Source organism: Hetaerina americana, unplaced genomic scaffold, assembly GCF_022747635.1.
Source record: "Hetaerina americana unplaced genomic scaffold, ioHetAmer1.1.p SCAF_2, whole genome shotgun sequence".
NCBI classification, from domain to species: domain Eukaryota; kingdom Metazoa; phylum Arthropoda; class Insecta; order Odonata; family Calopterygidae; genus Hetaerina; species Hetaerina americana.
The window spans coordinates 23125533-23139595 of record NW_027286763.1 but is presented as its reverse complement, the minus strand read 5'-3'; the positions used below and the strand labels follow the sequence as shown (position 1 = coordinate 23139595).

The 14063-nt window shown below is 42.6% G+C and overlaps 1 protein-coding gene across 1 annotated transcript; it reads right to left on the bottom strand.

Annotated features, from left to right (window-relative positions):
• Window positions 1–499: 499 nt before the first annotated feature.
• LOC139687610 (helix-loop-helix protein 15-like) lies at window positions 500–11431 on the bottom strand. The gene is made up of 2 exons (XM_071584834.1): window positions 11337–11431; window positions 500–833 (listed from the first exon to the last, which is right to left on the bottom strand). The coding sequence occupies exons 1-2, from the start codon at window positions 11429–11431 to the stop codon at window positions 500–502; spliced, it is 429 nt and encodes a 142-aa protein (XP_071440935.1).
• Window positions 11432–14063: the final 2632 nt, after the last annotated feature.

Genomic DNA, 14063 nt, shown 5'->3' with positions numbered 1-14063 from the left:
GACACATGGCACTTCGGGATGCTCACTGCTATTGAGGAAACCAGCGGGGCGAATGGCGAGGACTCCGCGCGCAGGGGCGTCAGGGCCGTCGGCTCTTCGATTTACCGATCGAAGATAAGACACGGGAGCGATCGCGATGCGGAAATCCGATCTCGGCTCCGGCGTGATGTCAAGTGCCAAGACCCGACCCGATCGAAAACACAACTGGGCACGAGAGATTACCTTTCATGATCCTCTCAAGGCTTTAAAATAAAATAATTATATTTTTAAATCAGACCAATTCCACAACGGTGGCATCCCGCTACTCCTTTGTTGCGAATAATACACTTATTATCAGTACTGGTCGAAAAACACATTTTTAAACAGATGAAAATGACACCCGACAAGTCACATGAAGTTGACGAATGGTAGCATTGTCGAATGAAGTCTCGAAGCCAGTATGAATCCAGGCAGAGAGTCGGGAGCGCCCCTCTAGTTTCAGCAGGACGCCGTCGGCCCCCTAGACGTCGAGCACGTGGTTTAGGTAGGCGATGTAGCAGATGGCGAGGCGCAGGATCTCGATTTTGGAGAGCTTCTTGTCGGGCGGGAGCGTGGGCAGAAGGCGGCGCAGCTCGCCGAAGGACGCGTTGAACGCCTCGACGCGCACCCGCTCCCTGGTGGCGTGCGCCGTGCGATACTTGGCCGTGGCCCGCCGGCGCCGACGTCTCTCCTCCCGGGAGAGAGCGCCCCCCGACGAGACGGCCGCAGCGGACGGCGTCGCGACGCAGCTGATCGGGGAAGACGAGGAACCAAGGGTCGCGGACTGTAGCACGATGTACTGGTTCTCGCGGTCCCTGCGGAGGAATTAGGAGGGAGGCGGGATTAGGCACGAGCGCGCATACGACATTAGGAGGACACTTTTGTGCCCGCCAGAATTCCGGTGGCTATTTTAAATAAATACATCCGATTACTTTCCCACACACAGTTCTTTTTTATGAGCTGGTCAGCATTGCAAGATCTACTGGATTCCGGCAGGCAGCAGAATGGAAAAAATGGGCTGAAAGTGTTGAATTACACAAGAGGGTAAGGCAGGGATGGTCATTATCACCCGTGCTTATGATCAAACGCATGGGAAAATTATAAAAGAGGCATGGGATAACTAGAACTAGAGGTTGTATAAAATGGGGTGGGGCATTTATGTAATTAGATTTGCGGAAGATTAAGATTTCGTTCCCTCCACATAGACTATGGACTTGGTATGGTGGAAGAGTTTGGAGTTCCGGTGACCCTAGAACTGTCCTGGCTGACCCCAGTAGGGTCCTGTGCTTTCTTCTGGTAGGGTCACCCGATATGTCGTAGGTTAGGAGCCAAACGAGAGTTAGTCCGTAGTGAGGAGGCTGCAAAGGCTATCTGACACCAGTGGGGCGGCTATTGAGTGATGGTGAAACATTAAAAACACTATTGAGGAAGGCAAAGGGAAACCACCTCAGTGATTGTTCCCAAAATTTCTAAAATGGACAGTGTAAATAAAATGATTCCTGGCAACTACGGATCTTGGCCCAATTGGAATGTTAGACGATGCTAAGGCTAGGGAATTTAGGGCAAAATCTAGCAGTAGATGGAGAGAGAGAGTATATATACGTACGTGCCAGGTGAGATGGAAAGGTGGCGGGGATTATTGAAGCGGTAGATTTAGAGTAATATATAGCTGAGAAAAGACTCGTAAAAACTTTGATATGGAGCCTAGCTATGCACGGCGCGGAAACGTGGTCATTGAAGCAGGAGGATAGACGTAGACTGGAGGCTTTTGAAATGTGGGTGTGGAGAAGAATGGAGAAGGTGAAATGGATAGAGAAGAAAACAAATGAGGAAGTCCTCGGTATGGTGGGCGAAGAGAGGGGTTTGCTGGGAGCAATCCTATGGAGGCAGGAAAAGTGGCTGAAGGGGGTATTGACCGGCAGCGAGATGTTGAAGACTGTAATTGAGGGGAGAATGTTAGGCAAACGAGGAAAGGGAAGGAACAGGATGGGGATGTTGGACGGGATGAAGGGAGGAAGAAAGTGCTCAGAGCTGAAGAGGGACCTGATGTAGAGTAGGATGTTGTATTTTGCTAGGGGCCACAAATTATTTAATTAGTAATTACGTCCATCCAAAAACCTACCTTAACCGGTAGATTACCTAATAATAATAATAATAATAGCTGAGAGTCAATGTGTATTAGCCATAGTACTGAGTGGGAAACGTGAAAATGGCAGTGAACATGTAACGGGTGAATGACGGATGAGTGTTATCAGTAGGAATAAAAACAGATCAGGTCAACATAGTGGTTATCCAATTACACAAACTAGAACGGTGTCGTACGAAGGGAGAGATAGAGAGCGTATATGCTCAATGACAACATTACTGCGAATAATTCTGAAGTAAAAGACCTAACAGTGCTGGAAGAGTGGAAATTGGTGGTAGGGGAAGGAAGAAACCGGATTGAGGGAGGAGGGCACGGCTTATGAGAAAGGAATGACCGCGGCGGGAAAACTATAGATTTTTTAGGGAGAAATAGTTTAAATATAATGAGCAGCTGATTTAAGTGCTCCAGCAGATCTAGGTTTACATAAAAACTGCCGGGAGAAACACTAATGACTCCTGATAGATAAACTCACAAAGCTCCCTGGAAGCCGATGCTTATTCGGGTAACAATTTAGTGCTCGTGAATTTTTAATTTAATGGAATGAGAAAGAGAAGAGGTAATAGAAAATGGGAAGTAAAAGAATAAACTAGGGAGAAGAGAATGGATCCAGAGGCTCTAGATATAAATGTGAGTGAGGATGAAGTAATCATTAAGGGAAGGGAAAGATAGTGATGAACATTCCTAATTTAGGAATCAATGTATTTATGTACAAAAACACAGGAACGCTAAATAGAACAAGAATTAGGAAGCCGTGGATTACAGAAGAAATGGTTAGGAAGATGGACTGGAGAATTAAATTGAGGAACGTGAACACTGAGTCAAGGAGAAGAAAGTGCAACGAGCCAAACTATATAATTAGATGAGAAATTAATTACATATACAGGGAAAGGAGCTGGCCCCCCCTACCCTGATGTGTGCATTTCACAAACCATTGGGCTTATTACTGGGGGAACTCTAACATCACCAACCAAACCGACCTCCGGATTGATTACTGTGCTTATAAACATAACAGTTTCAGGCTTAACTTTGTGGAATTCCTTCATGATGAGGGTAGAAAAAGAAACTTGCACTTCCACATAATTATTTAATACTTCACTCGACCATGGTTTCGATGCTGCGCATCATCATCAAGTGGCATGCACGAAACATTTTTCACATAGCCTGGCTTCAAGAGGGAAGGAAGGTAGGGGGAGTAAAAAGTTGAGTACTGGTGCAGCAACCTATTAGTGGTCCAAGGGAAGGGAAAGGGTATGTATTCGATGGTTTCTGGCTCAAATTCGTGGAAGTTTATGTTCATTAAATGAAGAACACAATGTATCCCTCCACCGTTCTTAGAAAGAACAGCGGAAAAAACCACATTTTGTTTTTCATTTAATGAGGGGGATATTTTCCCGCAATGGTTTGACATTCATTAAGGGACGGTCGATGGTCATCACTGAATTGGGGGGGGGGGGTTGGTGAGGAAAGATTTTGGAGTCTTTTAGGAAATTCAAGAGGGGGGAACAGGAGAGGTATATTGTTTCGTTGACCACCTAAAATATGCCTGACCGAGGGGATTGCCAAATTTCCAACTCCTCCAAATAACTAAGATAATAGACCTATCTACGAAATACCTCCCATTCTACGTTCCGAGGATATTTTTAGTCTGATTGTTGAGAGTGGCCGGAGGGAGGAGGCACGTGGAGGACAATTTTGCGTTCTTGAGGTTAACGATTCCCGTCATGATGGGACGAGATACAAATATGGGCACGCGAAGGATATTCTGAAAATTGAGTCCTTCTCCAGCTAAACGAAGTCTTTTCTTTTAAAATGGGTGCGATTTGATTCTGACAGGCCCAATTAAATGAGTAGAGATTATTAATTCGAGAGCTGCTGAAATTATCAATCATCGGTTTGGAAAATCGTGATAGTTAACATATAAAGTCTAGATAAGATGGTCGGGAAATCATCATATTTTAAATTACTGCATATAGCCTTCATATACGACTCTAAGGCAAATATTACGCTTTGGATGATGTCTTTGAGATGTCTGGAGAAAATTAATGACATGCAGAGGGAGCAAGAGAAGTGTTTGGTTTTGTGGGAAACGTTAGAAGGCGGGCGGGGAATTTGAAGAAGGGAAAGAGAAGAAACAGAGATGAATTACTTAGAGACCGAGAGATATTTACAGTAGAGGAGAGACGGTTGGGAAAGCGGGGGAGGGAAAGGAAGAGGATTTGTAACGGGGCAGTTTGAAGGTAGGAAGAACTGAAGAAGGAAATAATTCTGGCCAAATCAGGGGCATTGCATGTAAAATGCAATCCATGATAGTTAGAAGTGGCTGGCTAAAACCTAACTATTATTTGTAGACTACAATTGGCGATGAAAATTAGGATTAAACATGTGACATACTAATGAACGCAAGTCAATTCAATGGTATCAGTCTCAAAATCGCATTCTGAGGATTTAGAACAACTTTGTAGATTTCACCAAGGTACTAATATAAAATCAGGTAAAGTCTAAGAATTTTTTTCCTAGGGAAGAATTCCGGCCTTTTTGGACCACTACCTCCAACCGCTGATCCACTCTCTACCGTCCCCTGTGGAAAACACTTACCTTTTTACAAACCGTCCCCATTCAATCTCTCTCACCCAGGACTCACAAATCATCATGGTTATCATAGACGTCACATTCCTTTACAGTTCAATCCCTCACTCTGAGGGTCTCTTATCTCTCCGCCACTATCTATCCAAACGCTCCATGCCACATATTCCCAGCATTGAGTTTCTACTGAATCTGCCTCACCTCATCCTTAACCACTCAATGATAAACATTATCTGCAGGTCAAAGGTAATGTGGAGCGTCGTTTCGTACGGCGTGGGAACAAGTATTAAAGTAGGACTATGGTCATAGATAGGAGGCTTCTGTGACAGGAGTGTGGGGAAGGATGAAAATATGAAAAGGAAAGAAAGGAAAACAAGCGAGAAAGTGCTAAGCATGGTGGGTAAGGATTGGATTGGCAATGAAAGGTTGAAGATTGTGATAGAGGGGAGAATGTAAGGAAAAAGAGGAAGGTGTAGGGGAATACTATAGATTAAGGATGTTGGACGGGATGAAGGGAGGAAGAAATTATTCGGAATTGAAGAGGGGCTAGTTTCAATGTGGGATATTAGGCCATATTTTGTTTAGAGAGACAAAGATATTGTCGCTTTACCATTTGGTAGCTTGTGTCTATCCAAAAATCTACAGTAAGAGGTAGATTACTGATAAAAATAATATATGTCTATAAATAATATATATATAAAAAAATAATAATAATATATATATAAAATAATATATATATAAAAAAATAATAATAATATATATATAAAATAATATATATATAAAATAATTTTTGAATGCAGCATTGTGGAGGGAGGTACGTTAAGGCAGAGAAAGATGCGGAAGAGGGTTTGTATGAGGCGCGGTGATTGTTGATGAGGATGTTGAGGGGTGTGGTGCACTGCCCAACGCAGAATGAGGAACAGAGTTTGCGTTTGAGTTGGTAAATCAAATTGCGGGATGTGCATGAGCGAATACCGTGCGGTGGGAGAAAATCGGTGTGTTCGGAGGGGAGGCAAGGAGTGGTGAAGATTGGGCACGTTTTACATTTTCGTATATTGCAGGCTACTGAAATGCCAACCGACCAACACAGAGAGCAAAGAATGTTGAGTGGATAAGAGTTTTCGGACTGCTAATGGCAGTCCTGACCTATCGCTTAACGATATTTTCCTCTTCTTACACTTTAAACAGTAGCTTGGCCGACAACGGCTTAAAGACAACGAGGAACTCAAGATTGCCGTTGTCAACTAGTTCAATTCCCAGGGGGCAAACTTCTGTACTTAAGGATTAAAGAATCTGGTTCAGTGTTAAGAAGAGTGCTGAGTAGTGAAGGGTAATTATGTAGAAAGGTGAAGTAGGTTTGTATGAAACTAAAAGAATGTCACAAAAAAAGTAGTCTAGAAAGAAGATCTTTGCTAACTGGAGGCTCCACCATGACAAAGTGCCATCCCACACCACCTTATGACCGAGTAGATACCCAAAAACATGGTGGCAACGCTGCCCTAGCCACCCTACGGCACCAATTCGGCACCGCCGGACTTCTTTCCTTCCCAAGAATAAAAAGGAGCTGGAAAGGCAACCATTTTGGAACGCTGGGAAATGTCCAAGGGGCCGTGACGAGGTGCCTGAACGAGGTTCCCGTCGACGCCTTTCAACAATCACGACTGGCAAAGGCGCTAACATTAGTGTGGGGACTAAAAAAGGTTATATTTTGAAGAATTTTAGTATTTGTACCTTGATCTCCTATGCATTTTCCTCAGGATTTATTCTAGTTATTTTTGGAGCCAGATCATTTATATTCGAACGGACGTCATTCCGAATGCCCTCAATAAGCTGTCGACAGAAGAAAAAATTTGATTTCATTGTACTAGGGCAAGTCAACAATTGACCACAAATATCCTTTCAATATACGACTCAGTGAAATACCTTCCAGAAGTATATTTTTATGATGATAAATCTATCCATATTTATGCACTCTTTCCATCGCTTTCCCTGCGATTTATCTTCAACCATTTGGCGAAGAGAATACCTCAACTTCGCTATTACAGACATTGGGGGATGATACGTGCAAAGGAAGAGGCAGAACTTCTGTCACCACTGCGCGCTGATCAAGGCAGAAGTCACGTGAGAAATTTAGGCCGCTTGCACCCGCCATCTGATGTTTCTCCGGATCACGTTCAAAGAATCGAGCGCAAGGAGTTTGAATGTACGAGGGCTGTCAAGAAAGTAACTTACGTACGTTTCGGCCTAGCGTGGCGGTGGTAGAGCCAGAGCCATCATCTTGGTGTCTAAACGTCCCTACACTCAGCGTGCATCCTGCTGTGGTAGTGGGCAGACCGAAGTATTTTATTTTGTCCACTTCGAACTGTTGGAATGTGCGCTGCAATTGTAAATTCCCACGAGTTGTCAGCAACGGCTGTCCAGAAAGTAATTTACATTTTAAAATACACCATGAAATTAGTTACAAGGCAAAGTTTCATTACATAAAGTTGAAAGAAACATATTAAAACTACTTTTCCACATAGTCGTCATTCAAATTGAGGTGTTTATTATACAGATAAACGAGCTACTCAATCCCGTCTCTGAAGAAATCTGGTACCTTATATTTTAACCACTTATTGACACCAAAATGCAATTATGCGTCACTGTCATAGCGCTCTGTTGCAACCCATGTCTAGCAAGAGATCCGAATTCGCAACTTGGCGATTTTCACGAATATTTGCGTTGATTTTCACTGCCAGTTCATCTGTCACAAGAATGGCCCGACCACTGCGATCCTCGTCGTGATCATTTGTGCCGCTATTTTGAAACTGAATGCACCACGGCCTTACTTCGCCTTTACTCGTTATTCCGTCTCCGTTCGCTTCACCAAGTTGCCTATGAATTTCAATTGGTTTATGTTTTTTAGCCAGTAAAAACTAATCACAGATCGCACTTCACAACTCGCGAGATTTTCTATTGCAGCACACACTTTTACAGTTCGTAGTGACCAAAGTAGAAGAACCAAAGTCTGTTGATTTACTACAGCAGGATGCGTACTGAGTGTAGGGACTTTAAATATTTTCCAAAATATTAGAAGAGTGAGGCTGGGAATCATTTACGGAACGAAGGTTAATTTGTAAATGAAATCTCTTGCATAATTTGGAAGGACGTCTCTTTAGCAGTGATGTTGAAAATGTATTATTACCCCTATCGTACTACGATAGGAGAGATCATACTAATAAAATTAGAGAGATTAAATGTGGAACAGATAGATTTAAGACGTCATTTTTTCCACGGACGATAGGGGATCATAATAACATTGTTCGGCCGTGGTCGGGTCATGTTCGGTTAAAATTATCCTATTATGTATTCACCTCCTGCCACACACCCTAGCGGTGGCTTGCAGGGTACTTAAATAAATAAGAAAAAAATAGGGACGTTTTAGATAGCAAGATGGTGGCTCTAGCCGTATCCACCGCCACGCTAGGACGAAACGGAAGTTACTTTCTGGCCGGCCCTCGTAACTGACGTCTACTTGACTTGAATCGGCGTCGCCCATTTCCCATAACGATTCTATAGTATTTTGAAACCCTACTCTCAAATACGTATTTTCGGTGCTTCATGGATAATATCGAATGGAGTTGACCAATCAGAACTCACTTCCAGAATTTTGTATAGACTGGGGCGATAACCTAAATATAATAATAATGATACAGAAAACTATAAATAATAGGGTATTGCATCAATTATAAGCTTGTTTCTCCAATGTTTATAGTGGCAAAAGTATTCTCATCAAACACTCTCGGCTTGAGAGAAAACCAAATAAAAAATGTGATTAAAGTTTTGCAGTTTGATCGCTTGGGACTTCCATGCACATTGAAGACGTTTTGACCCATTTTTTTTGTCAGCATCTCATTTCATCTCGTGAAAAGGGCTTTAGAATTCGTTTTGTTGTTTCACGGGCTTTGTCGCCGGCAAAGGTGTCGAAATTGAGCTTACAAAGTCACTCCGCGGAACCAATTCCGCGACCGACTACCAGAAAATGTCAATTCGTCTCTCACACTTAAAAGAAACTGGAGTGCTCTCGGGAAGAAGAAACACGAGGGGGGGAGCGAGAAGGTCACCCCCAAAGGGGGGCACGCCTGCCGGATGGAAGAGACTACCTTATCCCTCCCATTTCCCCTTTTATGGTTTCCCAATACGCAAAGGATATCGGACTGCATCCATTCCCTCGCATCGCCGCCCCCGAGACCGCAGCTCCGGCGGTCGTCATGAAATATTGAGCCACCTCTCCCGAAGCCACGGGTCCCTGAATTATTGAGACGGGTGTGCATCCGCGCATTGGGAGTCGCTCCATTTCCATACGGGGAGGCGAGATCACTGCCTCTCGGGAGCCAGAGTCGCGGTGGGAAGGGGTCTGAGGTGGGGGCCTATCCCTAACAGGGGGGTGTCGCGCGGTGCTAGGCGGGCGGTTGCATTCATTGACGCACTAAGAGCCGAATCACCAGGTGGACAATTAGCTCTCGGAATCGAGGGACAAGTATCACACAATTTATAATTTCATTATTTGCCGTGGTAATCTACTTAATTGTCAGGAGTGCGGTAGTAAGATGATTCAAACAGATGCGTACGCATTTTTTTTAGATATTTTAGTACCCTTCAAGCCACCGCTGGGGTGTACGGCAGGAGGTGAATACACACCAGACTAATTTTGACCCAAATATTTTTACTCTTACCACGGTCGGACAATGTTATTCTAATCCCTCAACGTTCGTGAAAAAAATGAAATCTTAAATCTATCCGTTCTACTCTTAATCTCACTAATTTTACGGACATGATTTCTCCTACCATAGTACGATGGGGGTAATAATACATTTTCAACATCACTGCTAAAGTGGAATCCAAAATTTGCAAGAGAATTAACCTGTAATTTAACCACCTCTCGGTGCGTCCTTAACGTATATATTAACAGCAGAGTTTTGAATGATTCAAGTTTTTCTAATGACTTTACACTGTTGCCTTAACGTATATAAGATAAGCAAGCACACGTGAGCATTTCAATGTGTTGTCAATATTTATTTTATCAGATTAATTATATTCATATATTTAAAATATCTAATAACCTAGGATGTCTATGAAGAAAATACCTTGGCTATGGAATACGAACATGCAGTGACATTCACGGCTGACGCATTCGAAATTGCAAAACCTCTCCTTTACAGATGAGGCTCCATTCCGTTGTGAGCGGGGCGAATTCCCACCAGGCGAGACAAAAACGGAATTCAAGCATCTTCCGATGGGTGTCAGGTAGTGTCACGATTATTTGTTTTTTTAAATACGCAAAACTGGCAGGAATACTTTGGATTTCATTAGGTGTTCTTAGTCCGCACTCTTTCAGAAGGGAATTATACTTCCGAACGGGTTAAGAAGCAAAAGTGTGCATCTATTAAAGAAAAAAATATACTTTGATCTTGTGTAAAGAGAGATGAAACACCTTATGTTGTTATAAATAGTTCCACTGTCACGGGTGAAATGGAAAAAGGGAGTAAGGTGGAGGAATATGGAACTGAAGGGGTTGGTGAGACTGAAAAAACGGAACTTGAGAAGCGCAATGAAATTGTCGTTGAATAATAGAAGGAATTGGATGGATAGGTACATGTCGGTAGGGAACGAATCCATGGATTAAGGAAACTACGATTATAATATGGAAAGCACAGGGAGGTGAGATTTATCAGAGAATAGACAAGGCGATAAAGCAATTGGACACTTGAAATTAGGTTGAAAGGCAAATTCATATGGTAGGGAGAAATTTCATTCGCAGGATAAGTACAGACATCCTATCTATAAATACAAGATAAATATCTAGGCGTTACACAGGAGAAACTATATCAGCAACTAAATATAAAGACCTAGTCAATAAACAGAACTTATATATATTTATAGATGGTAGAGGGACCATGTGGATGAACTACATAGTAAAGATACTTTCCTTACATACGTTAACCAGAAAGTGAATTATACAAATACATTTTCGGAATTTTTTACCTCTTGTTATTTGACGATGGAAAAATTTCTATAGTGCTCCACTGCATGAGAATTGTCGGTTTTGAAAGAAGAAACTTAAGTCACATGAACCTAATCAAAGCCATATTATAACGACCATATTACAAATCCACAGTTGAATACCGACTGGTATTTCAAACAGTCACATATTTAATGAAAAAAGTTCGCTGCAAAGCCATTGACGTAAGAACGCCATTTCTCAACATTTACAAGCAAGTCGCAGAAGTTAATCGGTGCTTTTAAGAAGCACCCTGCATGCGGAAACGCAAAACCATGTGATCCTCCGACCATTTTCGGGAAGGGGAGTTTTGAAGACTAATTTCATTAGGCTAGACGCAACCCACTAATAAGTTCTTGTAGTTGTCTGATATACCGTAGATCTTGATGTAATGATATTAAGCCTCTAAGAGCACTTCTCACGCGCCCATCTGATGGGACATGTGGATGAGATTGGCAATTGGATAGCAATAGAGATTGCTCTAATGGGGACCTCGTGAGTTGACTAGCCGTAGCCGCCTGCGACCCCCTTCCGCCACGCCGGTCTCACCTCCGTCGGAGCGTCGACAGGTGCAAGTCGAAGGTGTGGTGGTTCTCGCCGTCCGACATGTCTCTCTCCATGTCCATCTCGCCGGCGCTGTCCATGGCTGGAACCTGGAAGCGTGTTAACGAAAATAACGGTAAAATTAAACGAATGCAATTTTTCAAGCTAGATCAACAGATTCCAGGAGCGTGCGTGTTCATTCAACGGAAGGAGAAGGACGTTCGGGCGTCAGAAATCTTTTATGAGAAAATTTTTCACAGGTCAACATCCTGAGTGAAAATTAAGAACCACGCACGTAAATGATATTCAATCAAATAGGATTCTGTTTGAACCCTTTAATAATCACTTTATAATGGCTTTTTTAACCTTTTTATGTATGATAATTTAGCAAGAAAACTTTTTCTCCGGTCCCAAATTCATGAAACCGGACTTGATTCGTAAAGTATGAAGAGTTAATGAGGACAAAATGATTATTTCACCTATTAGTGACATTCTGGCTTTTTTTAGAACTTGTTTGGAAAGTTTTTTAAAACTGATACGGCGCACAAACAAACGGTCTACAGGCCAATAACCAATGACTCGGAAAAAATGTACTCCGTGTAAGAGAAAGTGAAGATGAAGAGATTGGAAGCGAAGCTAAATACTTGAAAGCGTATCGCAACCCTTTATGTGTCCCCGAACGCACAAGAAGCTGTGACGTAAAGAAAGCCTAACCGGTCTGACGTATAGCGTTAAAGCATAGGCAAATAGATAAAAAGATCAGTAAAAATTAAAGTGTAGCTAGGAATAATTTGGGAATCCTATTTCGGGGATAGGGACGGAACGGGGATGCGAGTGGATTGTACTGAAAGCAACATGATACGAAATGAATAAGAATAGAAAAGGGATACTCATCGGAAATCTAATGAAAATCCTATTAACAAAAACGGTTGGGTATTAGAGGCAATTGATCAATATACTCCAAGATTTGGGAAAGAAGTGGTATGAGGAAATATAACAGAGGTACTTAAAGTGAAGGATACTAAAGAGTGGGAGCAAGCATTGAGAGGCAAAAAAGGTGAGGTCGAATAAAACGTTTCGTAGGTCACAAAGGCTGATTTGTAATAAGTAGGTATTATTATAGAAAAGCTCTAATACTATGATAAATTATAATGTTTTGCTGTTGACTATTTGTTCTCACCCCAACCTTGCAAAATATCGATTCCCTATGAACTCCTTTCGAAGTCTATTTGTGATAATAACAGCGAATATTACATTTCATACATATTAATAGCGAAATTTTGATGCCGGAGTAGAATCCTTACCCAAAGAGGGACATCATATGCTAAGAAAAAATATGCCTTTACGAATTATTCCAAATACAAAAGTTAAACATTCTCGAACATGAAAGTGAATTTAATCGGCGCCGCTGCTTCGGATATTCCTTGCAGTGTGATCCACTCGCATTATGAGACAGTTTGTGACCTAATTATCATGATTTTGTCACACATGTGGCTGTTCCACATTAATACAACGAGCCAGTGCGGGAGAGAAGGTGACGGATGTTTCAAAGGTATTGAGTCCCAACTCTTAAGAGGAAAGCTGTGACTAAAGATAAATTTGAGTACTAATTAAGAGGCTAATAACGAGAAACCAAGGACACTTTCACTCCATACAATGAAATGTTGAAAAGAAAAATGCCTCAATGTGTCTTGAATGTGAATGGAAGTCCTGCAAACATTTGGCAGTGGGTGCGAGAGGTTTCATTCTCGATGGGTTTCACGGGTTTTAAGGACGGAAACATGCAACAGTTGACGTCACAGCCTCCGCTTAGTAGAGCAAGCGTCCACGTAATAAGCATGTCACGGCCTCCACATTACTCCGACTAGAAAATTGAAGGTCCGCCTTGTGTAATCCGTAAGAAGTATCCCCACGCTCCTAAACAAGAATGTCATCGGAGGAGCCTAAAATAGATACCTGCACGCCTGCATTGATCGGAAGGGATGAGGAGACGGGGGAGCACAAGCTAAAATTTCGCGTTCCCTCGGCGCCCCTCACATGCACGTTACATATCGGGCCGCGTAAGAATGGAGAGCAGGGGTGGCTGCGGGGCGCCGTGGAAGAGGGGGGCGTGAGAAAATGAGCGACGCTGCCCCTTCGAGGGGCGGAGACGGAGAATGGAGGCTGGGGCCCTGGGGGAAATTGGAGCGGGAGACGGGGGGGAGTGAGGGTCGGAGGTGGGGAACGTGGGTATCCCCTAGGGTGCCTGCAGAGATGGGGCCGCGCAGGAAAGAGGCTAATGCAAGGGCAAACACTTTGTGGCGAAAGGCCGCCGGCTGCTGCTGGGCGAATGTGAGCGGTGGCGGACGAATGAGCAGGAAGGTGGGAGAGATATGGTAGATTCACACACACATATGTATGTATACATATATATATATATATATATATATATATATATATATATATTATTCATATATACATAGATAATTTCGTCGAAGTAACTCGGAAGTGTTGAATACAAACTTATATATATATATATATATATATATATATATATATATATATATATATATATATATATATATAACTTGGGTAGCAACAAACAATATAAGAACACATAAAAAGAACACTCACACGTTATTTATTAATAATTTCGACGGAATTTAGCTCCGTCTCCCTCGGAAGAAACAGTAGTACTCACTTCACAGTAGCACTACTGTTTCTTCCGAGGAAGACGGAGCTAAATTCCGTCGA

Bases quoted from the DNA above. Each gene is read 5' to 3' on its own strand.
- LOC139687610 (XM_071584834.1), bottom strand. From the start codon at position 11,431: ATGGACAGCGCCGGCGAGATGGACATGGAGAGAGACATGTCGGACGGC. The intron at 834-11,336 runs GTGAGACCGGCG...ATTCCTCCGCAG, and splicing joins CTGTCGACGCTCCGACGGAG to GGACCGCGAGAACCAGTACA.